The sequence below is a fragment of the Sander lucioperca genome, chromosome 8, assembly GCF_008315115.2.
Source record: "Sander lucioperca isolate FBNREF2018 chromosome 8, SLUC_FBN_1.2, whole genome shotgun sequence".
NCBI classification, from domain to species: domain Eukaryota; kingdom Metazoa; phylum Chordata; class Actinopteri; order Perciformes; family Percidae; genus Sander; species Sander lucioperca.
Window position 1 is genome coordinate 23,489,584 of NC_050180.1, and position 26,925 is coordinate 23,516,508.

Here is a 26,925-nt window from a genome sequence, read left to right on the forward strand (position 1 = left end):
AATACTGGCTAATACTAATGATAACTACATTTAATTTAAGTGTCAGAAAGCCAAACATTTAGAGAGCATGCACAAACTACCGCATCCAAATAGCATGCAGCCATCATTTATCCCATTGATTACACCTGTGACTTTCCCTACTCAAACATGCCAAAATATCTGTTGTAAAAAGGCCTATTAAATGATTGTGATTACAAATCAGAAAAAATATACATTTTACACCAAATGAGTTACAGCAAAGTTATTAGAAAAAAATAAGCATCACACAAATCCCCAATTTAGGATTTGTTTTGTATTTCAAAAATTGAGATGCCGAAAATAAATAATGGGAACTTTAGAATCTCAAGCTAACTCAGTTTCAGGTCCATTTTGAATTTTTCAGTGATCCGATCTTCAATCCAAGTAAATGAACACTAGAGGAAATGATACCACAGGGGGCATTTTATTGTTTTTCTTAATTAGCTGTTTATACAAGCCAATGAAATGAAGATCTCTATCAATGTTTCTCCATGGCAACCTCATTTCATTCCCTTTATTTCAACAAATCTCTGAAATATCCCCCAAATCTTGTGGCATATTTCCACCTTAATTCACATCAGTGATCACAGGTAACTTTTAATCATCACAGATTTGATTCAGAGACCATTCAAAAGAGGCCTAGAGGTTTATCAATTTCTATCTTCATTTAAAAAAGATGAAATACCATGAGAGGTCGAGTATATTAATACTGTAATATTGGTAGCTGTAAACTATTTTTTCTTTCCTCATTTTGCTCTCCTAGTTTGCTCTCTAGTTTCTTATAATGAGTCTTGCTATTTACTACCTCACCAATGATGTATTTAGAATCCGCCAAATAATTACAATTTTATGTTCTTGGTTGCTGCTTTATTATTGTTATTGTATGGAAAAGAAAATGAAAAAATAATAATAATGCTTGTATGAACCAGTGCAGACTGTAACCAATGTTGACCTTCAGTGAACATATTGTTATTTTTTAATAAATACCATAATATAGCAAAAGTTAGTGTCTCAGATACCTCTTGACCCAGTGAAGTGGGAGTGATACGGCTCAATACAAGACAGTGAAAAACAACTCAGCAATGCCCTTTTAATTAAATGCCTTTCTCAAGTCTGACAGGATAGACCTGTGGTATCAGAGCTTCAGAAAAACAGCACAAAGGATTGCTCCATGTGTGAAGTCAACAGGATTGCAGCAGCCTAAATGAGAGCCAGCGGAGAGATGGCTTGAGCCCAACTGTTTCCTGGAGATAAGGGGGAACAGAGCATTTGGGATGGAGCAAATTAAATAAGTCAGGCAAACAGAGAATGACAGTTTAACATGATATCTAATTAGCAATCAGGGATTGCCAGATGCAGACACATTCAGAAGTGTCAAATTTGGCTGAAATGTTAGCAGCTATTTCTTATCACAGGAAAAAATACACCCTGTTTTCCTGAAAACCTTTAAAGTTTCAGAGGTTTTCAGAGGATATAATGGTCAACATGAATGGGTGTATATACATAATGAGTCAGTACAAAAGTAGATATCATCAATGCACAAATAGCAAAAGTACATTACTACATTAAACACTTCCATTATTAACAACTATGGCTCTACATTTAGCTACACATGACAGCTTCTGTAATAATGTTTAAATATTAAAAAACATATTTAATTAATTCATTATGTCCTTCGTTATGCCAAGACATGAACAACCTCTAAGTGCCTTATTTGATACACAGATGTGCCCAGTAAACAAATCATACTCTATGCTGAGATTTTAATGTGATTCTATTGTGAAAATGTAGGACCCTTAATGTACTTATTGTTTACTAAATTTTGATCACAGAATAATAATGACCTTTCACTGCATGGTGAGAAATTGCTTTGCAGGTTGGAATAATTATGAAATCAAACCTTAGAAAGAGAGCAGAGATCAACATGAGATCAGTTCATCACATTCCAGTGGCAGCTTAAGGCATTAATTTAATAAAATATCAAATGTGTCAGAGAGTTTAAGTGGTGGTGGATTTTTTTCTCCACCTGAGCTTCAGACATGAGGTCATTATTCTTTGCCTGGGCTCACCGTTTCTATCAGGTTTTTGCAATTAGGTTCATGTGTAGCAAACTCTGCATACTCATTACAGATTGGGAGCAGGTGCTTTCAGCTAACTGAATATCATAATGCCAGCCGCATTATGTCAGTCACACCACATCTGGGGGTACAATGAGTCTGTCTGACTCATTCGGAGTCTCACAGGTCCCAGGGAGGCGATGAAATTGAGTATTCAATGTAGGCCAGAAAAACAGAGCCACGAAAAAACACTCCCTATAAATACATTTTAAAAAATGTATTGTATGGAAGGCATAAAATGGACAAAAAATTCAATATTTACTTTTTAACTTTTTAAATAAATGTAATGTGACATCAGGAATGAATTTACAGTCCACTGTTTTATTTGAATAAGAATATCTGAGATAATGACACAGCAATATTTATTATTATTATTATTATTTAAAGTGACATTTAAATTAAAATCACCATCATTGACTGTGCATTTTAATGATGAACTCAAGAGCCACACGCACGATGACACAATCAGAGGCAAACATTTTTTATCTTAGTCATTTGTTTTATATTTTCACACCACTGCTGTTTTTTTATAAGATGTTAAATGTTAGTTCATTGCTTTTGCTTCTACAAATTGATAATGTTGATTTTGACCTGGGTAAGATCCAACTGTGATTAATAGTTGTTTATTCAAATAAATGTGTGGTTTGGTGTCAATGTGCAGACTTTACTCTTCAATGCTGTTCTTCAAAAGCTTTGCACCTTCATCTGATGTATTTACGCTCCTTCTACAATTTGATAATGTAAAAAACATGACTAGGCCTTTAAGATAAGAGATAGGAGTCTACAGCGGTGCTAGTGGTTCTGTGAGGCTGTGCTTAGGCACACTGGTGCTTTTAGCAAAATGCTAACATCAGCATGTTAATATGCTTACAATTTTAACATGTTGGTTTAATGTTTACCATGTTCACCACCTTATTTTAGCGTGTTAGCATGCAAACATTTGATAATTAGCACTAAACACAAAGTAAAGCTGAGAGTGATGGCAATGACACCAGTTTGCAGGTATTAGGTAATAAACCAAAGTATTACACAAATACATTTTGACCTTATGATGGCACTAGAGGAATGTCAGTGGATCAAATTCATTCTCTGGGGACCATGAATGTCTGTTCCAAATGTCATGGCAGTTCATCCAATAGTTGTCGGGCCATTTCACACAGAACCACAAATGTCAACCTCATGCTGGAGCTAGAGGAATTGTCTCACCAAAGTCACCAGGACACATTGTCTGGGGACCATGAATGTCTGTACATAATTTCAGATGGCAGTCCATCCACTCCGGTGGTGGACTGACTGACACAACGTTTCAATCCCAATAGCCACGCCGCTAGTGTGACAAAAAAAGACTTACCAAAACAGCCAAAACTGAAACATTCTTCTGAAGACCCCTTTCTATATCTGTCAATCCAATACAGAACACCTACAATCAAAGAACTTCTCACAACAAAACTTAAAAACAAAATGTTCTGTTCTCTTGTGGCACAATTGGTCAATCTTGCATGTCTAATTGGAATTGCCAGATGTTTAGAAGCATTCCAGTGTGTTACAGAATTGCTCCTGCATAACAGATGTCAAATGTTTCCTCTGAATAAGCTTCTTTTTTTCTTTTCTTTTTTTTGTGGGGGGGGGTATTTGTCTCCAATTTCTCAAGTACTGTGGGATTCAACAAGGTGTGGTGAACCTGCCATCGATGCCCTATTTTACAGTACACTTCCCACAACAGCCCCCCTCTGGGATCTGTGTCTCATTCCACACCTGATGTTGTTTCGCCACCTGATCTCGGCAATCTTTCAAAAAACACATTCTCAGTTTCACAAACAGATGCCACATCAGACCTACAGATAGTTCAGATCTTTTACCTCTGATTGTTTGCACTGTGCCAAGATGACTAACACGCATTTAGATTCATAAAGTTTAGTTTAAAATTTAGTTAGCATCATTATCTCCACAGAGGCACTCTGTCTGACTGACAGGCAGGGTATTACACACAGACAAATGAGCACTGTAATAGCTAATTGACTGCTCATTCATGTCCTGAACAAAATGTTCTGTAACAAGGGGAGGGAGGGAGTGTGTAACAGCAATTACATTCAAGTCTATGTGCTTATTGATTCTGTATATTGTTCTCTTCCTTTGGGTAAGATAGTCCTATGCTGTTCCTTGGAGATAGGACTAATATCAGATGTGTTTAAATGGGCTACTCTCTTGAAAGTCTATATTTCAAAGTAATCTTGCTAGAGCAGTGTGGTGAGTGTGGTTAAAAGCCATAGCTGATCCAGAGATTACACCGTAACCCACTCGCTCTTCGTCAAGATAAACTGAAAAAATCCGGTGGCTAAATATTCATCCTGCGTTTGAGCAAAGTTCCCATGACTATTAGTATATGTGATGCTAGTTCAAAGCTGTTATATGTGGCTGCATAATGCACATATTTAAGTAAAGTGTCTTTCATATAAGATAATGTACAGAGCTGCTAAACTGATTTGAAAGGCTCACAGAAGGAATGAAAATGAGCTTTATTCATGTAGCTGATTATGTGATGGGGTAAACAAGCAAGGAGACAGGCAAGCTATTACAATACATGGATACATACAATTTCTAGAGGGTGCGTGACATTTCCTGAAGCCAAACATTTCCACTATTTAGTAAATTATAAAAAATAATATAATTATGTTATAATTAATAATGTAATTACAATACATTTATGATAATATTATAGGTTGTTTTGGCTTTTTTTTGGATATGTTGTATTGTATTCTATATCCTCAAAATGTAAATCATTGTGAGCTCATGGAACTACGTTTTGTGTTGTAAAAGATGTCAATATGGCATTTTAAAGACAAACAACACTAGCACAACACATGTGGCTACTACGTCATAGGTTTCATTCATTTGAAAATCACCTGTAGCAAATGTAACATCTAAAAAAACTGAAATGTTAGCAGCCATATTACATTCAGATATAACACCACTTTTTCCATGTAAGCCAAGTTATTTTCTAGCAACCAGCACTATCACGAAAACACATTGCAGAAACAGGATATTCTTTAGGAAATTTGAAACGAAGGACATGGAGCATAAAGTCCCATTTTGTAGACTGCTATTACACATAAATCCCCTGGCATCCTCTTTGTGCTCCCGCTGCTCCCCCCTTTTTCTCCAGCCATTTCCTCTCATTATAGGCCACAGACACAGCGAGTGCCCACAGCTAGACATCAGTCCTCAAATTAAAACCGCTCACCATCTTCACTCCTACCTATATGCATCAATGGAGAAACTATGTTTTTATTATTTTTTTAAATGGAGCCGGCCAGAAATATTGAACGTATTGAATGATTACGACTAAGTGCAAGGTTTACTACATGTCTAAAGCCAGTCATTGAAATCAAACCTATGCTTTTGCTAATACACAGAGATAATGGAGTGGTTAGATCTGCCACATGAAGCGATAAGTGTGTCTCTGCTGGGCTGGAAATTAATCACCAGACCTTTATCTCCCTCGCTACAAGTCTTCTTTTTTCAGTGTGTCAATAGTTGATAGTGGGGCTTTGTGGGTTTAAATTCCCATAGCCAACTAGAAATGTCAAATAACTTTAATAGCCTAAACTTAAAGGAGTAGTTTGACATTTTGGGAAATACGCTTATTCACTTTCTTGCAGTTAGTATTAGTATTAGTATTAGTATATTAATCAGTGTTGGGAAGCAATTTACATCAATCAGGTAAGGCCTGATTGATAGGATTGTATTCATTTTGTCATTTCAGCCCTAAGCCAGTGTGTGTCTGTGTGTGTGTGTGTGTGTCACTCTGCTTTTATGTCCATCTCTCCAAAGCACGCACACACACACACACACACACACACACACACACACACACACACACACACACACACACACACACAGCCTTTTCTGAGTGACAACCTGTCAGCAGAAGCCTAACCAATTCATTTTCTGACAGATGACAATGCATCTCAGATCCTCTCAAAGTGCTTACGTCCTCGCAGGCCACAGAACAACACATTCAGCAAAAGCTCACAAGTGTTGAGCATAATGTCAGGTTTATTAGACAGGAGATATTCATATCTTGGGGATCTTCCAGAGTTGTCACGTTGTTCAGAAGACACATTTTTAGAGAGATTTTAGAGTCTCAAAATATAGTGTCTGACATTTACTATGACATTCAGTAGGCATGTCTTATTCATACTTTTTTTCTGCTGTACTCTGACGTCATGCTCAAAGGTTTTCTGTCATCGTGTGTGTGTGTGTGTGTGTGTGTGTGTGTGTGTGTGTGTGTGTCATTGCAAGGAGGAAGTACAGCAGACCCTTTGACCTAAATGCCTGATATCCATAAAATCAGCAACTCTTTCAGAACCAGAGACTGTGAATAGCTGGTACTCAGCAATCAACAGCTTTGTGTGTTCATGAGGGATAATTACAATCAAGAGAGGAATCTCTCGCCTCCTGATACAAACTTGCTGTGCAGAGCTCAAAGTAGCCGAAGTTCACATTTGTGATCCCAGGGTTTAATGCCATGTAAAGTCGCAGATAAACCAGACTGCATGTAGTATGTAGTAAATGGATAATGTTTGATTTTTTTGGCTCAGAGGTCATGGTTTCATTGATCATGTGGCACAGTGGTCAATAATCACCCTGAGGACAAATGTGCTTTTAGACAAAACATGTTCCCCTCAAGCAACATAAAAATAGAGGAGAGGAGGACAAATCATTTCCTGAGAGCAGATTATTGCATAAAGATACAAAGCGCATCATTTTAAAGCTATACCGCACTACGTTTTCATTTACATAAAATATACTACTAAATCAATGATCATATTAACCATTTGATTGTGGCTTAAGTTAGAGAGAGAATAATCTTAAGCCACGTGAACACGGAAATCTGCACATGAAAGAAAGTTTCATGAATCATCAAAAGAAAACCGTTCCTTTGCAACAAACCTTTGTTTTGTAAAAGCTCTCCAGTTGAGAGAAAAGAGCTCATAAGACTACATTCAGATCAGTTCTGGCCTTTATTTTTTTAAACGGGGACTAGAAAAGCAGACTGTAAATGTAATAATGTGTATTGTTGATAGATAATGTGACCGTGGCTGACAGGAAGCCAATTGTTGGATGAGAGAAGAGTGGCTGTAAGGTAGTTCAGCAGCATGCTGGACTCAAAGCTCACTGGGTAAAATGGCCAGAGGCAAACATTGACCACCTCATATATTGTTAATCAATCACACACACAACAATGAGGCATAGGCTAACTGTGTTAGGATGTAAAAATAGAACACCAAACATATAGATAAGCTGTGCATATATCTGTATCTATATATGTATGGAAACGCTTGAGGAATGGTTTCTGCATCTGATCAACATTAATCATCTACAAGCAAATTATGATAAATAAAAGATGATGGTGAGATCAATAAAAGTGTGAATTCAAAAACTTAATCAGAGTGATATTTGAGTTGTGTTAGACATCTTTTATTAATTCCTATTGGGAAAAAAAAAATTTCACTAGCACTCTACAATGAGGTCCAGACATGTTGTCTGCTGCAGAACAGCACTCCTGCTGGTGGAAGGGCCTCTGTGTATTGCTCAAGAACACACCATGGCAAGCAGTTTTACAATTTTTATATTTTTGTCTTTTATATCACATATTTACTTTAAGGAGTGAAAAATGTCCTTAATTAATGTCCTTAATTAATATCTAAAATTCTTGTAAATTCTTTATATGAAATTTGTATCGTTGAGATCAGAACTGTAATTGTTTACATTTTATGAAAGAATTAATGTAATTTTTGATACCATGAATTTCACAAAATCCATATTAAATGTACATATAAGAGATGAAAAAAGTAATATTCATTAATATTATCAACAATGTATTATTTCCTGATATATATGATGTATCTGTTGTTTAGCATCAACTAGTTTAAGTGAAAATATGTTTTGCTTTTTGTAATAGAATTTCTGGTATTAAACTGATATTTTTAATGAGTAAAAACTGAGTTTGTCAGACAAATACAAATGAAAACTTTCTTTATACAGTCTATGGCTGAAACAGTTTACAATATCATACCTGTTGAGAGCACTGGGTTAAAAGTCTCTCAATTCTGATACCATTTCAACTTTTTCTCTAGTAGGCCTAAGTTTAACATTGTTTTTAAATAATCTTTCTTTTTAATCATTCAGTTCAACCAAAAACATTTGCAGCTATGCAATGGTGTTGATTTATGGCTTGTTTTATGTTTGTTTGTGTCACTGAAGAAGAAGTAATGCTCTGTGGTTGACTGACTCCTATCATTAGATCACAGCTCAATCCATCACTGGCCCTCACTGTCGCCTTGTTGTCTTTTTGGCTTGTTAAGAGAATGGATAGGGAATTCTCATGCACTTGTCAGTAAATTTATCAGAGTTTTTTGCAGTCTACCTCGAGTGTGGGCTCATCTGTTTCCCAACTCTTTGTTGCATGCTTCACACTCCAAAGGCACTCTTAAATCCCAGGGACAACTCCACAGTAAACAACAGCACTGAGCAGCATATACTGTAGGTAAGATGCCCATCACATACGTCTGTAATATCTGTGTTGAATACCCTGGTCCTTCAAAATGTTTAAGACCGTGCACATGGCATCTCTACAGAATACTAACAACAATAAATGAAAATCAATGTGTTTATTAGGCCATCAAGCTAATTTTCTGTTTGAATAACCCTCATAATGAGCTACTGCTTAACCTTGTTTTGTGTGAAAAATATATGACCAGACTGCAGGCACAAGAGGAACAGGGAAATAATGAAGACCACAGCCATGCACTTAAGGTGTAAAAAAATGTGAAAACTGACTACTTTCTAATTTCCCACCATCATTGGGAATCATTCTTGCTACAAACTGCCAGGAGAACTGTGTCACAGAAGCCAATAATTGGAAAATCACAGCCACTTCTCCAAATTATCCCCAATACACTAAGGTAATTTTGCTGTGTCCAGCTACAGTATGCACCAGCTATTAGTCCAGCTTCAGAAATGGACACCTGTTATAATCTAAAATAACAGGGGAGAAAGTAACTCCTCTTTGGAAAAGAATTCTGTATTATGAGCATGTAAGTGCAGGGTAAGGATTGCAAATAAGCGGATGGATTATCTAACACAGAATGTAAATAGGGTCATAATGACATTTAGAAATACTATTTAATGCTGTTTCCAATTGGATTTATGACATTATATCCACTGTAGTGACCTCTTTGCCTTTCAATAAAACGCCACCACGGTTTCATAGTCAATTTGTTTCAGACGCATGTAGTAGGCTAAATTACTAAAATGTCCACTGTTTCCAATAACAACACAATGTTTTTATTTCCGTTTTTAATACATTACATATTGTAAATAATGTTACTATATTTATTTTACTATATGTTAACTTATTTTATTAGCAGCATTTCATTTTGCATTTGATGTTATTGGTGCTTAATTAGGCTACTTTGTAATTTGTTCGTATTCTTTTTTTTCCAGCACAGATTAAATTATTTCAAAAGAAAAAAAAATAAAGGTTCACAGTAAGTGGACCGTCCACTTACTGACTTTTCGCATCTCACGGTCTTCCCTCGGCAGATGGAGTTTGATAATTTCTCGTGGAATCAGTTGTAGCATATTTTTTTAGCCGATTGTGTTTCCATACAGTTACAGGATAATAACAAAATCACCCTGTCTGTTATTGCGCATTTCTGCACATTACTACCGCAGAATGACGCTACAGAATCTTTACCTTTGACCTCTCCGAGTTGAGCCAATCGTTTTGCTCGTTGTTGAGAGGTGTTCTAGTTTCTCGGAGGCATACCCTCTCGTCAACATGGTGAGTACAACCATTTAAAAGAATAGATCATTACTGGAAAGTAAAAGCCGAACTGTGAAAAGTGTAGGCGTACTTATTTAACGTTTTGGTTAATGACTGGCTCCTTTTCTTCATGATGCTTTAATAATGTTACACGTTCTATAACACCCCAGGTTAGCATGTCGTGTTAGCGCTGAGCTAAGATAGCGGCACACATATCGTCATGGTTCCGACTATGTCCTGGAACTGAAGTTTATTATAAAATAAAGGTAGAGACCACTAACATGCAGTTAGCTTCGGTTAGATATAACATTAGTACGTGCGTCTAACGGTATTTATAAACTTAAACCCAAGGCTGATAGAAGGCGTGTTCAGCTAGCTGAATAGTTGGCTAACTAGCTAGCTAGCTAAACTCTCACGTTAGCTCATACGTAAACCATTATTCTGCACCAGGGGTTAGACCGAGCGTGTAGTCATTCATTACGAACAGCATTTCACACGGTAGAAGTTACTTAGCAAATAATCATTACTCAGATGAGAGAGAGGTGAGAAGGTGTTTTTTTTAAAATTTATTTATTTTTATAATCCATGTGTGTTTTTAGTGAGAATTAAAGTCAGGTAAAATGGACAAAGACAAACGAAAGTAAACTGTTAGAGAGCCTGTCAGCCACAGCTAACACTAGCGTTAAGGTAACGTTAGTTACTGAAGGTTCAGTTAGCGCTTAACGTTAGCTACATATAACGTTAACTTAATATCCCTGAAGTCCCTTAAACCTAAATTAATAAAGTCACCAGTAGTGCTGAACGATGCAGAGTCACTACATATGGGTATTTTGGCATACCTTTATGATCATGAATGAGCTTGGCGGCTGTAATATTCATATTGTCGCTTATATACACCTTACAGAAAAATAATATATTGAAAATCTGACGTTTTTCCTTGTGTGGACTGTGGAAAAGACATGCCTTTGACATCCAGATGTGTTCTGTTGCAGCTTTCTAGTTAAAAATGGTAGACAAGAGACCTTTTGCAATAGCAGGTGCTTAGAAGCTGCCAAAAAAGCTGGAGAAAATTAAGAGAGGAGACGCATAACCGGGATTGCACTCTCAAATCTGACTCTGCTCTTACAAATCCCTGCGCTCAGAAAAGTTGCCTTGCAGACTGAAAATGTGTTTTGTGCCCTCTCATTTTTTTAAAATTGTGAATACACTTCCATATAGGCCTAGCTGCACCAAGCTAAAAACGAATGCAGGTTAATACAACAGCCCTGCAATAAATCATCATGAAGCTTATAAAGATGAGTTTTTGTTGAAATCGTTTTATAGAGGTGTTGACTTTTTGGATGCTATAGTTTGTGGTGCTGTTGAATTGTTCTGCCTTTTCACTTCTTATATTTTGTCCACCCTTCCTTTTATGAATGCTACAATTATTTAAACTAATAGTAATGAGATTTAGGTTGTGCATGTCATGAACTATAGTATTAACTGTAGAATTGTAGCCTGAAAATCTAAACAACATTCTAAATATTAAGGACATATTTGGAGAAACAGCAATGGTGGCTTTATTGAATTAAGCACGCTGCTAATTACGTGTTACACCACAGGCTGTTGTTCACTAATTCTGTGTGGTGTTTCTTATTCATCACAGTCTTCATCGGACGCTAATAATGGCCCGAGCCAAGCGCCCCCTTATCCAGGTGTACCGCCCTCAGGGATACCTCCCCCATTTGTAAGTCAGTGACAGATATGTTTACGATAATTAGCTTTTCACTTCTTGTTGCAAGTCGTCATACAGGGTTGAACTGAGAGTGGTAAATATTGAAGTTTTCTTCATTGATGTTTAATCTAATCTAATGCATCTTTTCTCTTTTCTCTCTCTCTATTAATTTGTCTAGATGGGACCACCAGGAATACCGCCTCATTTCCCTCCTATCGGAATGCCCCCTATGGGACAGCGACCGCCCAGCATGACTCCAATGCCTCCTGGTATAATTCCCCCTGGTATAATGCCACCAATGGGGGCACCACCAATGGGACAGGTGAGCTTTGTAGGAAGCTTGTAGGTTTCTCTATTTTGTTGGATTTGTTAGGCCAGTTACACACTGGATGCGTCGCGCGAGCATGTCAGCCGCGTGGCGTATCTGTTTATATTTCGGCTCCCATGTTAACAGGTTAGAGCTTACACACTGCCTGCGTGAGACGCGTGTCTCACGAGCAGCTCGAGCCGCGCCTGAGACGCGTGTCTGCTAGAAATAGAACCGACGCCTATTTTTCACGCGAGATGCGAGCGTGTTGGAAGCGTTTCCAGGCAAAATAGAATAGGAAAATATGTTTATATGTCATTTAGACACAAATGCATATTAATAAATGACATCTTGATGTTTGAAAGTCTCTAGGTTTTGACATCAATGTAGATATAAATGTAATAAAAAATTTCAGAGAAAAGATTTTCAAATCAATTGTCATACAGAACGAAATATTCTGTAACATATTTTGCAGTCAATACTGCTGACGTTGTCTTGCTTTAATCAAATCAGTAGGCTATATATTTATGTTTAACAACTCTCTCCCCATACGTCGAACAAGCCTATATATAAAGGGTAGGATAGGCTACAATAACAACGTAGTGTGTGTTCTGAGTGACGGTCCAACATCAGATAGGTTATATAGGCTCTTTACAGCTACACAAAGTTGTTATAAACAGACAGCCCACCATTTTTCAGAGTTTGAATCTGTCGGCGCTATGTCCCGAGATCAGCCCTCCCTGTACCTAGCAGCAGGAGCAGCGCCGCGTCTGAGGCGTCTGAGGCATCCAGTATGTAACCGGCCTTAGTTGTGAGGGCTAAGTGGCCTGTGTGTCTTCTGCTCCTCTCATGCCAGTATTCATCCTGCTCTGAATCTTAAGTCAAACAAGGACTTACCACTTCACACATCCCAACACAGATGAATGAAAAAGATAGGGGGCAGATGTTATTAATTTAATAAAGAATACGACACTTGGAGATGCTCTAGAGTGCACAGTCCACCGTGTTTTAGGTTAATGTTTTTCAAACTACTGTACTTAAAGAACAAATAAGTTTTTGTACATAACTGCTCTGCTACTGAGAAGTGCCTTAGCAACTCTGCTGTTAATCATGTGTAGCCTTAAGGTGCTTACACACCAACCAGACGGGCCGACCGTCGGCAGAAAAGGCCGTCGGACTGATCAGTCGGGTCCCGAGGTCCAAAAAAATGCCTCAAAACACACTGAGGCGACGCCGACTTGAGCGTACGCGAAACGTAATACGTCTCCATAGCAGCAGGCGGCGCTTCTCTGTATTGTTTCCCAGAAAATGAAAACCGGCAGCTGATAGGACGAACGCGTCACGTGGGTCTTTTTTCTCTCGTGAAATTCACAGCCAGACTGTCATGGCGGCTTGTTCAGAATACGATCTCATATTGTACTGAAATAGTTCACCGAAACATGTTTCTGAAAACATTTTAAGCGAGAAATAGGCCATGCAGTTGCTGAATCTGTTTTCATTTCAGATTGACAAAGGTCAGTTTAAAAGATTTTCGTCAGATTTTGAGAGGCTCATCCGCTCGCCATTTCCGGGTGAGTCCCGACTGCCCTGTCTCCTACTGAACATGTCGGGTCGGCCAAAATGAAGGCTGACGGCTCCTCGGACGGACGACGGCACGGAACACACCGAACAGACTCGAGTCACCGACCTCGCCAGACGGTCCGACGGCCGATAATTGGCTCTGTGTGTCAGCGCCCTTACAGCATTGAGAAGTGACCCTTAGAAAATGTTAGACAGTTAAAGGAAACTCATGTGTCATTACTACTTGGGTTTTATTTAATGGATAACTTTGTATTTACCAAACTAATGGCTGAGATATTAGAAAGTGGCAACATCATGACTGGGCATGACACATGAACGGTCAGACAAACAAACCTTAAGGTTAGTCAAATTTATTTGGAAAAAACCAAAGGCAAATGCTAAACAACATCCATCGCAGACCAACTTCCTGACCTAACTTTGACCTACTGTAGGTCGATATGAACAAAAATAAAACCATAGTTGTAAGAAACGTTAATTATAACTTCCTTGTTTTGTTTAGCATTTAAAAAATATCAGTTGAAAGAAGATAGCACGCTCATAGTCCTTTTTAAAGAGATGCCACTTAACTGAAGATGCTTGTGCATCATTTAGAACCTCTACCATTGGGTGATTGTATACAGCTAAAGTAGGCACTCTCTCTTTTTTTCTTTATTTTATAAAGCCAAAATGGGTCACATTTAGCAAGCATATGTGGTCCTTTCATTCTTATAAATAGGTGTGGTATTGGGGTGTGTTTGATCAAGGTGCCAGCAACACAAGTCTAAAAAGGTGGTGAGGGGATGTAGTTTGGTGTATTTCTACTTCACAGATCTCAAGCTGTGGCATCACACCATTAAATAAACACAGCAGACTCAGTTTCGGTCTCACCTTCTATCCCCGGGTGCACGCAGTCTTCCACACAGACACCAACACCCTGTCTCACACTCTGTCTTAATACATCTCCCTGCACTGGGTGGTATGGAAATGCCAGATGAATATTTTATGATGCTTCTTTTATTAGATGCCAGGCATGATGCCACCTATGATGCCAGGGATGATGATGCCCCCTCGCATGCCAGCTGCGGCTGTACAACCAACGGGACCGGTAACTCTCCTCACTACCTTTACCATCAGTGCTCTGCTTCACACTTCTTACAAATGCACTGCAGTCTGTGAAATGCTAAGGGAACCATTTGCACTGCCAAGTAACATTGTTGGATGTGAATTGATTGTCATTCCATTAAAAAAAGTAAAATAAGCACCTGTGTGCAATATGTCCCCTTATTGTCACTTCTTTGTTTTGGCTTTGGTTCAGCTGTGAATCACTGTAAACGTAATAAAACACAGCCCTTCACTGTTGATCTTCTGTTAATTTTTCTTTTATACTGAGGGGTAAGCAAGTTATGCAAATAAGCAGTCTGATATATTTATTGTGACAACATCCATGCTGCTTCGGAGATCATAAGACCTCTTCATCATTCACAAGTATATTTTTGCATCTTGAGGGTGTGGAGTTTCGAACTAATTAGGAGAGATTTGTCAGTTACTGTGTGTTGTGAATGATGAGTCTGTATTCCCGGCTGATTTCATCATTCAGTGTTAGAGATGTGCTTAAGTAAACTTTCAGTTTTGGGGGAAAAAAATTCACTAATAAAATTGTCTTTTTCCGCAGCCTGGCGTTGACTCGACAGGTAAGATCCTTGATTTGTCATGTTACTTACAGATCATATTCTTGCATATTTTGTATTCTTTAGAAGTACAGCGTCTGACTGATTTGTGTTTTTATTCTCACAGCTGCTGCACCTGGTACTGCTGTAAGTGTATACATTTTCTTTATATGCAGTAATTGCATGTTTACCATTTCGACAATTTAGAGTTGTCGTCATTCGCTCCAGACGTTTGTCTTCTGTCTTCTTAATAACTGCAGTCTACCAACATTTCATTTGTTTCTTTGTCCCAGCAGGGTACCACAAATGGATCTCCACAGGAGGAACAGCCAAAGAAGGTTTGTGCATATTTGAAAATAGAAAGATAGATGTGAAAGACTTAACAATATTATCTAGGAGCTGTAAAAGCATATTAAATGGAACCAAAGTTAAGTGGTTCCCTTTTTTTTAACACTAAAACAGCTGATTAATGTGTGGTTGTTTTTTTCTTTGCCTCAGAAGTCCCTGTGGACAGAACACAAATCACTGGATGGGAAGACCTATTTTTACAATACAGAGACCAAGCAATCCACATGGGAGAAACCAGATGATCTCAAATCTCCTGCAGAGGTGCAAACCTTTATCACTTACATACCACGTTTAAAGGGAACCTGTTATGCTTTTCCGTATTATCTGTCATATTTATAATGTTAATACGTGGCCAGAGCTTCAAATAATGAGGTAAATGTATTTCAGAGACATCCCCTTGAGCAAAAACCTCAGATTTCCTAATGTTCTGAACACTCCGCTTTCAACGTTTTTTTTTTCTACTCTGGGCTCGGTGTCACATAACACCGAGCCGGGTTTCTATGATTGGTCCAGGCAGGCTATTGCAGTTTTTTTTAAGGCTACTGCTGTGTTTACTTTGGACTAGCTACATGCTAAGTCAGGGAAAGATGTAATCTTGGCTACCATTGTTGTATTTTTTTTTCACATTACTTCTGTAACATATCCGGTTAGGCAGTAAGTTATTTGGTTCAGAAGCTTTTATCTGCGATTTTGCTGAAACATGTCCGGTTGTGTAGTATTTGTTTTAGAAGACTTTATTGGTGATTTTTCACGGTACAAAGTCCTGCTATATACGCCGTTGCAGTCAGTCTCAGGTTCTACGGAGTGCAACAACAGCGGAGATTCCAGAGACTGGGACATGCAGAAAAGCGCTGACCAATCAGAGCAGACTGGGCTTTATTGGGAGGGGGGGCTTAAAGAGACAGGCGCTCTTACAGAGTGTCACAGACTGAGGGTGAATACAGGTGCTGCAGCCATGGGCAGTATGAGAAAAATTGTGTTTTTTGAACATTAAAGCATGTAAACATGTTCTAGTAGAATCACAAAATACAAGAATCTGAAAACAGTATATAATAGGTCTCCTTTAACATCTACTTGTAAAGTTCCCCCAGGTAACGTTTGTATACTCACTAGTCACATACTTTTTACACAGATAATTCATAGCATAACTTATACAATGTTTTTATTTTAGTTTTTATCAGGGGCTGTGCACATTAATCAAAATTAATTAAATTGTAAATTTACTAGAATATATTCATATGGTCCTAATCTCACACTCTCACACAGTCATCTTTGTGCATTGTATCACAACTGAAATATTTTCCCTTCTTTTTTTCTCATTTTAGCAAATGCTGTCTAAATGCCCTTGGAAGGAGTACAAGTCAGACACAGGGAAGCCTTATTATTACAACTCTCAAACGAAGGAGTCCAGATGGACCAAACCCAAAGAGCTAGAGGATCTGGAAGGTAAAGAGCTGCTCTCTGATGATGTCAAACCTGTTATAAGAAAGGCAGTAATGTTTCACAATGAGCCATGCTGCGCTCCTTGGATGAGCCTTTAACAGCATCATGAATGGTAGGCCGCTGGCTTGTTTGACATTAATGTACAAACACAGGAAGCATAAATACAGGAACACAATGTAGCTCCGGCAGTACATTTGTCTCTGTGCTGTCTCTTATCTGCACCATGCTTTGAAATGAAAACAAGTACCCTGACAGCTATCTCCTTTTGTCTATTCCAGCTATGATCAAAGCAGAGGAGAATGGGTAAGAGCTTCCTGTTTACCTTTAGTTACTCTTTACTGCTGCATTATGTATTATGAGCAACAAATACAGCGCTTGTTGAACATGATTTCTCCCTCCTTGATCAAAAACCTTTTTATTTTATTAATATGCCAGTTTTTCATTTTCATGTAGTGACCCTTTATGTTCCAGTCAGCTACATTGTCCTGGTATTCTTCTAATCATGTGTAGTGGTTTTAACCGTCATGGTCTGATTTCAGAACGGTAGAGGCAATGGCTCCTGGCATCACAGCAGCTCCTGCAGTGCAAGCAGATAATACAGCCACTATGGCAACCATGATTGAGGCGGAAACTGCAACAGCAGTCTCAGAGGAACACCTCTCTCAGGCGGCCATGCATCACACAGCTGAGGTTAAGACTGCAGATGCACCTGTGGCTTCCTCAGAGAGCTCAGTCGCCACAGAGGCCACAGCCAGGTAAACAGTTATGTCTGATACAGAGACGGGTACTGTCTCTAGTACTCAGACATGCACCATATACATCAAGCCAAAGCCATAGCACTTGGTTTATGTACACAGCACCCTTTAAGCTTAATGGATTAATGGACAAGGTCTATTTTTGTGTCTCGCCTCACCCAATGTAATAAATGCTCAACGTCTTAAAGCGCTGACACACCAACCCGATTATCGGCTGTCGGACAGTCTGGCGAGGTCGGTGACTCGAGTCTGTTCGGTGTCTTCCGTGCCGTCGTCAGTCGGAGGAGCCGTTGGCATCCATTTTGGCCGATTTGACTTGTTGAATCGGCCAGTGGGCAGTCGGACTCAATGACCAATCTGATTGGTGGAGTGCTAGCCCTTGACTAGCGAATCAGTGCTTCTTCCACAAGAAGAAGCCCGAGAGCTGACAACGCCAGTATCTTCTTATTATTAGCCATCGCTTATTTATTTCAAACTTTATTTATTATTTCAAAAAATAGTTTACAGATATTCAGTCATCACAGTATGTAATCAAATAAAATAATACAAAAATATGTACAAATAATATAATATGAAAGTAATAATCTAAACAGAGAGAAATAAAAGATACAAAGGTACAAAAGAGACAGACATTCAAACTTCGTTAATAATATAGCGCTTAAAGCACTTAAACAAAGAAATTTGAGTAGACATCAGCTATTAAGATAGCTTTCTTATTGGATACCAACTTAAGAGACTCAAAGTACACTCTTGAACAAAATCTTAAGACCGGGGGAAACATTGCAAGTTTTCCGCATTTCGCGCTAGTGGATCATAACCGGGTTGTAAGTTCTGTTTCAAAATGCCAAAAGAAGAAACCGGAGCAAGAGACAAAAAATAGAGAGTAGGCAATTTATTGAAAACTGCATTTAAACTTAAACAGGCTGTTCATCAAGTGATCAAAAGTTTTCATTCAACCTGGAATTCAACCTGGAATAGTCTGAAGCACGGAGTTGATCTGAAAAATTTTGCCTTTATGGATATGGAACTTACCTAATAAAATAAAGAAATTTACAATATTACATAACTTTCTATCTTTACATTCAAAATAGGTAATAATATGTTTCCCTTCAAGTGTGATTGTATGTTTTGTTTTAGATACCATATAATCTTCATATCATATGTTCTTCCATTCAGCGATTAATGACAACAACGAACCTTCTTGACTACTATCAACACTCTGATGAAAACAATGACTGACGACAGCGTGCTCTGTGTTTTCTAGGTCTAGAGTCATTTCCGGTTTTCATTTTTTTGGGCGACAATACAGATTAGTGCCGCTTGCTGTTATGGAGACATATTACGTCTCGCGCACGCACAGAACGTACGCTCAAGTCGGTGTCTCGTCAGTGTGTTCCGAGGCACTTTTTTGAGAAACGGGAGCCGACTGATCAGTCAGACTGCCTTTTCTACTGATGGTCGGCCGTTGGATTGGTGTGTCAGAGCCTTTTAAATGCTCCATGCAAACACAGCTAAGTGAATGTATTAACATCTTCCTTTGCCCTCAGTATTGAAGTTACAAAAGAAGAACGGCCAGAAATTCAGAAGAAAACTTACAAATGGAACACGAAAGAGGAGGCCAAGCAGGCTTTCAAAGAGCTGCTGAAGGAGAAGGTGAGTCGGGCTGTCAAATGGAGTTAACATGGCCTCACACTTTAGGAGGATGTGTTGTCTCTATCAGCCTGTAGTACATGTTCACATTACTTGACATTTAGCAGGTCAAATACAAAAAAAATCTGTGTGCTCTTCTAGACATCTAGATTAGTAACCATAATGTGCTTTTACTGTAGCTGTGACCAGCACCATGAATACTTCAGACTTCATTTTGCATGTGCCATCACCGCTACAAAGACTGTAGAGCCGACTGCCATCACTTGGAGTGGAGCTCAGTTTGCAATGCAAAATATCATAAAGGTGGCTGTAGTTTCACATTGATTGTTGATTGTGAACTTGTTCTAAATTGTAGCAAAAAAAAATGGAGCAAATGTTTAGTTCTTAAAAAAGTGCTGTCTGTTCAATACATTTTCTGTTGATAAAATTCAGTTGGTTAATAACAATCACAATACAGCCGTGTTAAGCCTATCAATAATTGGTGCTTTACAGTAAGTTTCATTTTGTTATTAAATGAGGCGGCTTCTTTCATCAAACAATTTGGGCTTTGATGATTGAGTTGTACACCATTAACCATAGGTCTATTTTACTGATGTGTTTACCAGCACATCCTTTGCATTGTGACCTGGATCTAATCGTTGTCCCTCTTCATGAGCCCCTGGAAGGTCTTAGCTCAATTGTTAAGCTTCACCTCCTGTTGCTGTGGATGTTGTTGTGTTGCAAGGCAGCCTAGCACCCCCCACCTTGAATGCTGCTATATTTAGGCTCTTTTTAATGCTGTGCACAAAGCTCTCCTCTGAGATTGCTTGCCATTTCCTGCAATATCTTAATGGCTCTGTCTTTATGATTAGCTTTATTGGATCAAAGGCACGGGGCTGGCTGGGATTAAGACGGTGAGAGAAAATGACATGCATCAGTGAGTTAGAATAACTGTGACAATTTACAAGACAGAGGCACGTGGTGGAATCAGTTCATAATGGATAAAGGAGTCACTCCCTAAGAGAGGCAAGTGGCAAAAGGGCGCTTATATAAGTCCTCCGTGGCACTTCTTTAAATTATTGCCTCTCCACACCTCTTAACCAGGCATCTATTAGTAATTAAGAAAATGTGTTGACTTCTAGGAGACAAAGCAGCACAGCTCGTTGTTCCTCTGCCTGTCTTGCATGCTTTTTCTAATAGAGGGTATCTGTTTTTTTGAATATGTTGGAAATTTCACGTCAATTTAACTTGTCAGTCAGAGTACAGGCCATCATTACTTTGAATTGTATTCTCTGTATTTCAGGGTGTGTCATCAAACTCCTCTTGGGAACAGGCTATGAAAATGATTATCAATGATCCTCGCTACAGGTACACTATTCTCCTGGGATTAGTTTATCCTATGTACAATAGGAGGTGATAACAATGTCCATCTGACCTCAAATTCTCACTTTTCCTTGTCAACAAAGCGCACTTCCCAAACTGAGTGAGAAGAAACAGGCGTTCAATGCCTACAAAGTCCAAACCGAGAAGGAAGAAAAAGAAGAGGCCAGAATTAAATACAAGGAGTCCAAAGAAACCTTTCAGAGGTTCTTGGAGAACCACGAGAAGATGACATCTACCACCAGATACAAGTAAGTGCTGCAGTGATCTCACAAAGTTTTTTTTCTGTATTGATTCATGGTTCCCTGAATTGTCAATATAGTTATGCAGATAGTTCAGTGAAAGGTCACCTATGGCTTGTGCACGCCATCATGCAGTTACAGCACTGTTAGCTTCCTCTTAAACTGCTTTGACCCATTAGCTCTTGTCACACTGTTGACATAATGTTGCTTGGTCACAATTTAGTGAATAAGCGGATGTAAGGAACATTGTGATTTGTTGGTTCGGATGTTAAGACTTCTTAGATTTCGATATAATACACATCCTTGATGTTCTGTTTATTATCCCCTTTCTCACCATTTTCAATGAATTTCACACACATGACTGCAACAGAGATGCTAGAAACTACAACTAGAAATAGCATCGTTTTTGCTAAATTCAGTTAGTTCTGTTTTTTTTTTTTTCACCTATTAACATGTAGTAAGGAGTTATACCAACAACATTTATAATATTTCAGTTTTGGTCCTTGGTCTTGCGAGAGGTCCAGTCCACCATCTTTGGTCTGGCATTTGTGTAAAAGTCATTGTGACGGACAGAAGTGACTGGACCACTGGTGACCTTGACAACGAGCCAGTTCCAGGGTTTTTCTGGCACTGGGGTTGTATAATCTAGTATGGCACCCAACAGGCAGTTGGATGTGTGTGTCTGTGTCTCTGTGTCCTTATTTCACTACAGTCAACCACTGCTTCTGACTTGTAAAGCTGTACTTTACAAAAAGTAAAAAAAAAAAAAAAAAAATGGAATGAGTTCTTTATTAACTCTTCACGCATCTGCTCACTTGCACTAAGCATTAATGTGTTAGAGATACATTTGGCCTGTGAAATGCTGCCCTCATGTGGGTTATTGTATGAAAATATAAATGTGTGTGTGTTTTTGCCTTCCAGGAAAGCAGAACAGATGTTTAATGAGCTTGAGGTGTGGAGCTGTGTACCAGAGAGAGACCGGCTGGAGATCTATGAAGATGTATTGTTCTACCTTGCTAAGAAAGAGAAGGTAAGGCTTTGTTCTACAGTTGAGCAAAAACTCCCTCAGAGTTTCAGTCTGTGAAGAGATTTTCTGTCTGCATGTTTATCATAATGATGTAGAATCATTCAACTTTTAGTCTTTATCTGCCAGTATCCTAAATTATGTTATTTTAAGATGGGGAGGGGGGGGACTTTGTGAACACTGGCACAATTACCATCCTGGTTTCCTCCTCTACAAAATGTTTCCAGGAGCAAGCCAAGCAGCTAAGAAAGAGGAACTGGGAAGCTCTGAAGAACATTTTGGACAACATGGCCAACGTCACATACCGCACCACCTGGTCAGAGGCCCAGCAGTACCTGCTGGACAACCCTACCTTTGCAGAGGATGAGGAGCTGCAGAGTATGAGAGCAGACATTAATGTCTTTATTTACCTACTTTAGTTTGAAACTGATGGTAGAAGGGAGAAGACAAAGTTTCTACCTCACTCTATTTAAAATAACCATAGGTTCACTAGGTTCTGTGTGTAAGCCATTCTCAGTTCTCCCTGTTCATAGTGTTGTTCCCTGCTGACAGATATGGACAAAGAGGATGCCCTCATTTGTTTTGAGGAGCATATCCGGGCTCTGGAGAAGGAGGAAGAGGAGGAGAAACAGAAGACTCTTCTCAGGGAGAGAAGACGACAACGCAAGAACAGAGAGGCCTTCCAGGTAAGAGGGCCAAAACAAGCGCACCTCAAAAAGACTTAGAAACTGGAAGTCCACCGTGCCAGGGATAGAAATGCTGGCTTGATGTCCTAAATGAAATGTTAATTTTGTGTATTTTCTGTTTCTGTTGAAAAGGTTACAAATAAACTAAATCCAAGTCACAGAAGGGACTAACTCTATTTGTATAACCATAGGATGTCAGATGCTGTGCTGAAATCATATTGTGTTTTCTCTCAGAAATTCCTGGATGAGCTCCACGATCACGGTCAGCTTCACTCCATGTCTGCCTGGATGGAGATGTACCCGACCCTGAGCTCCGACATCCGCTTTGCCAACATGCTGGGCCAGCCGGGTAGGACAGCAGGCCACAGCACACGTGGCTTCACACGTCCACGTGTACTGAATGCTCTGAAACACGTGGATGTGATAGGCAGACAACAGCACATGACATGAACACAGAAATAAAGCATACACAGCTCAGTATTTGAATACTGTATGAACCACAACACTATACATCAGTGTACTCATGCATACGTTGTTGCTTTTTTTTTAACCCCAATTATTTTAGATTAGTTTTTTATATATATATATATATATATATATATATATATATATATATATATATCTTTAACATTTAACAAAACATTCAGCACACAGATTTCTGTATAATTGTTATGTTTTTGCTTAATTGTTGTGGTCCTCTGTTGGACCCTGTTAGTTTAAAGTTTTTTTTGCAGCATAAAACACATGGTCTACATCGTTTGACTTATCCTGTCTATTCTGCAGGTTCCACTCCCCTAGATCTGTTCAAATTCTATGTTGAAGACTTGAAGGCCCGCTACCATGATGAAAAGAGGATCATTAAAGATATTCTTAAGGTAAGATCGTTGTACCTCGTAATGTTGAAAATCTCATTTATATCTGGCGTAGTGTCATAGGACAAACTGTTGACTTCACATCTGCGATTTTATTATTTTATGTCATACAACTTGTAAATCTTCGGCTTCCCTTGTGCTGCCAGGACAAAGGCTTTCTGGTGGAAGTCAACACTAGCTTTGATGACTTTGGATCAGTGATCAGCTCAGACAAGAGAGCCACCACACTGGATGCAGGAAACATAAAGCTGGCATTCAACAGTGTAAGACTCCGTTCCTACATATACTTTTCTTCACTGTCTTTTCTCCCATCTTAATAGTTCTTAAGAAGAACACAGATGCTGGTAATAAGTGTATTGCCAGGAGATCATTTTGTGTAACTTAGCTTAAGGTTTAAGTATTTTGAATTGTAGTTATTATAGTTAATTAATAGTTATATTATTGACTCTTGAGCAAGGTTAATTTGTGTCTTTGTATTTCAGGCTTTAAAACAACTTTTTGTTGCTTGTTTTCATATTTTCATTGATTATATTTATTAGGTTAACCCATTTTGCAACCTCTTACTGTGTAGTTACTGGAGAAGGCAGAAGCCCGAGAGAGAGAGCGAGAGAAGGAGGAGGCCAGGAAGATGAAAAGGAAAGAAGCAGCCTTTAAAAACATGCTGAAGCAGGCCACACCACCCCTGGAGCCAGAGACTACATGGGAGGGGGTACGCCTTTCTATACAATACGCAGTAGCTTGTCTTTTCTGTTTTGATTGTACCAAGTATCATGTCATTGTACTTTGTGTTTTGTGATGATTTCAGATCAGAGAGAGATTCTTAAAAGAATCTGCCTTTGAAGACGTGACTCTGGAGTCAGAGAGGAAACGGATATTCAAAGACTTCATGCATGTCTTAGAGGTAAGTCTGTCAGGACAGTGGAAATGGGCTAAAGTCATCACTCTTGATGATAGAGGTGTTGTCGTTAAACATGGTATGTCATTTTTTAACAGCATGAGTGCCAACATCACCACTCCAAGACTAAGAAGCACTCAAAGAAGTCTAAGAAGCACCACAGGAAACGATCCCGCTCTCGATCGGTTAGTAGTCCAGAGCGTTGTGCTTAGACAAGGCAATGAGCTGCAGGCAAACAACTTAGCCGTTAATAATCTACAAGAATACCGTTGCCTTTACCTCAATACTCCCATTTTATGCCTGGTTAATCTCTGAGTTACTCCATCTTATGTTTTGACAGGGCTCAGAGTCTGAGGACGAGGAATACCACAAGAAGAAAAAGAGGTCACAGTCCAAATCTCCTTCCGAACGCTCGTCAAGTGGAGAATCTGGTGAGTGGCTTTCAAATCTTAGATCTATTTATCATTTGTATATAGAAAAAGGGCAGCACTATTGACATTTATTGATATGTTCTACCTGTAACCAGAGAGAAGCTATAAAAAATCCAAGAAGCACAAGAAGAAGGGCAAGAAGAGACGCCATAAGTCTGTGAGTATACAGAAAGACCCCCAAATACAGTACCAGTCAGACGTTTGGACACGCCTTCCCATTCAAGTGAATGAGAAAGCATGTCCAGACTTTTGACTGGTACTGTACATTTATTATATGTTTGTATATATAATCTGAATGTGCATGTTGTGTTGGTACGTGCACTGATGGTGAAATATGACAACCAGGCATCGCCAGACTCCGACACTGAGAAGAAAGGAAGAGAGCGTGATGGAAAGCGTGAAAAGGACTTAGAGAAAGATAAAGAGAACGACAAGTCTCGGGGGAAATCTCGCTCAGACTCCAAACAGAAGTCTCCTAAAAGAAAAGCGGCGAAAGAGGAGGTTGGTTTTCAATATTCCATTTTTTTTTTTGGATTGAAATGATTGATTAATAATTTAATAACAATAACTTATTTCACCAGTAAATTGCTGGTAAATGACAAAAACAAGCACCAGATGGGAAAAGGGTATTTTACAATAACTTAAAACGCACCACAAGGCTGGCGAGTTTCAAGTAAACGCACCGTCTGTGTTGTTTTTCCGAGAACGGCAGATGCAGTCAGACGGTTACGTCCCGGTGTTGGAATCCTCTACAGGGAAATACAGTCACACTTTACACCACTTAACATAAGCTGTCAGCATTTTAACCATTGTATTTAATCCAGCTACTAGCTAACGGTAACGTAGTGCCCCGTGCAGCGATGCTTCTGGGAAAAAAAAAAAAGAAAGTCTGGCACTGAAATTTTCATTCTTATTCAGTCTCGTTACTACCGTTTACGTCGGAACCGGTGTCCTATTGGCACCGCGTTTCAGTACCCAACCCTAGTCATTTTAGAGTTTCTTTGTTACATGCCAAAAGTTACTAAAATCATTTGATGTGGCTGTTTTATTAGTCATTGTGGGAGGTAACCAGTATCATTTACAGGTTGTGTTGTGAAAACTCAGTGACTTACTTTCATACACCAGTGAAGTTTCATTGGTCATTGTTGATATATTACTGAGTCTTTTGTTTTGTGTCTTACGGTCAGGGCGGCTGGGATACATCAGGCAGTGAGCTGAGTGAGGGAGAGCTGGAGAAAAGGAGAAGAACTTTACTGGAACAGCTGGATGCACCTTGATGTTCACTTCTGCTGCCCTTTTCTTGTATTTGTACACTTCTACAAACATGCATTCCCCTCCGTGCTCATCTGACTGTACTGGGCATACCACCCTGGACGGACTGTGTGAGACAACACCGTTCTCTGGTAGTTATGGGAATGTACAACACTGAGCTTACACTTATTTGGAAACTGATCAGCTAATCAACCTTTAAATTTCAGGTGGTCTTTTTGTTGCCTTTGTTAGTATTTTTTAGTTGACTGTAGTTATACATGTTTTCCATTGCCAATAATTTTTATATACAATTAAAAGTATGTCTTTTTAGTCACACTGACTGTCTTTCACCTGGAAAAGTAGCGCAAGAAGAAAACATTTCTGGACAACATATCTTTCATTATCTCTGGACACGTTCTGAGATAATGAAACTATTTTTGATTTGGTCCAATTGAACTGCAGATGTAGTCTTGAGGAATGATCCAAATAAGTTAACTGGAGCATCTGTTAAGTTATATACTGTAGTGAAATGTAATAAAATACTGTTTCAATGGATTACATCTGTAATTGGATACTTTAGGAGATCAGTAAGGTTTTACTCGTTATTTGTGTAATTTCTTACATTTGAGATTAGATTCAGTTCAATAATTAAAGTATGAAATGTCAAAATTACACTCTGCCAGTTTATTAGGTACACTTATCTTACACTAATGCAGGCTAATATAACAGCCCTGTGGTAAAAAGCTTGTAGTCAG

General features: G+C 38.8%; 1 protein-coding gene across 2 annotated transcripts; it reads left to right on the forward strand.

Annotated features, from left to right (window-relative positions):
* The first annotated feature begins 9,870 nt into the window (after positions 1-9,870).
* Positions 9,871-26,839, forward strand: prpf40a (PRP40 pre-mRNA processing factor 40 homolog A). 2 transcript variants are annotated; one of them, XM_031299109.2, is made up of 27 exons: positions 9,871-9,984; positions 11,612-11,692; positions 11,859-12,002; positions 14,569-14,652; positions 15,220-15,238; positions 15,342-15,361; positions 15,511-15,552; positions 15,713-15,823; positions 16,888-17,008; positions 17,284-17,308; positions 17,545-17,760; positions 19,308-19,413; positions 20,693-20,757; positions 20,856-21,020; positions 21,933-22,041; positions 22,263-22,413; positions 22,588-22,721; positions 22,956-23,070; positions 23,505-23,596; positions 23,740-23,856; positions 24,165-24,302; positions 24,399-24,494; positions 24,587-24,673; positions 24,829-24,919; positions 25,015-25,076; positions 25,265-25,420; positions 26,107-26,839. In XM_031299109.2, exons 1-27 carry the CDS (start codon positions 9,982-9,984, stop codon positions 26,194-26,196), a joined length of 2,640 nt encoding a protein of 879 aa, XP_031154969.1. In that variant the 5' UTR covers positions 9,871-9,981; the 3' UTR covers positions 26,197-26,839. The 2 variants fall into 2 exon arrangements, with proteins under 2 accessions (XP_031154969.1, XP_031154977.1); XM_031299117.2 differs by lacking the exon at positions 11,612-11,692 and having other exon boundaries at positions 9,876-9,984.
* The last annotated feature ends 86 nt before the right edge of the window (positions 26,840-26,925 follow it).

Bases quoted from the DNA above. Each gene is read 5' to 3' on its own strand.
- prpf40a (XM_031299109.2), top strand. The intron at 15,553-15,712 runs GTTTGTGCATAT...TCTTTGCCTCAG, and splicing joins AGGAGGAACAGCCAAAGAAG to AAGTCCCTGTGGACAGAACA. The intron at 24,920-25,014 runs GTGAGTGGCTTT...ACCTGTAACCAG, and splicing joins CTCGTCAAGTGGAGAATCTG to AGAGAAGCTATAAAAAATCC.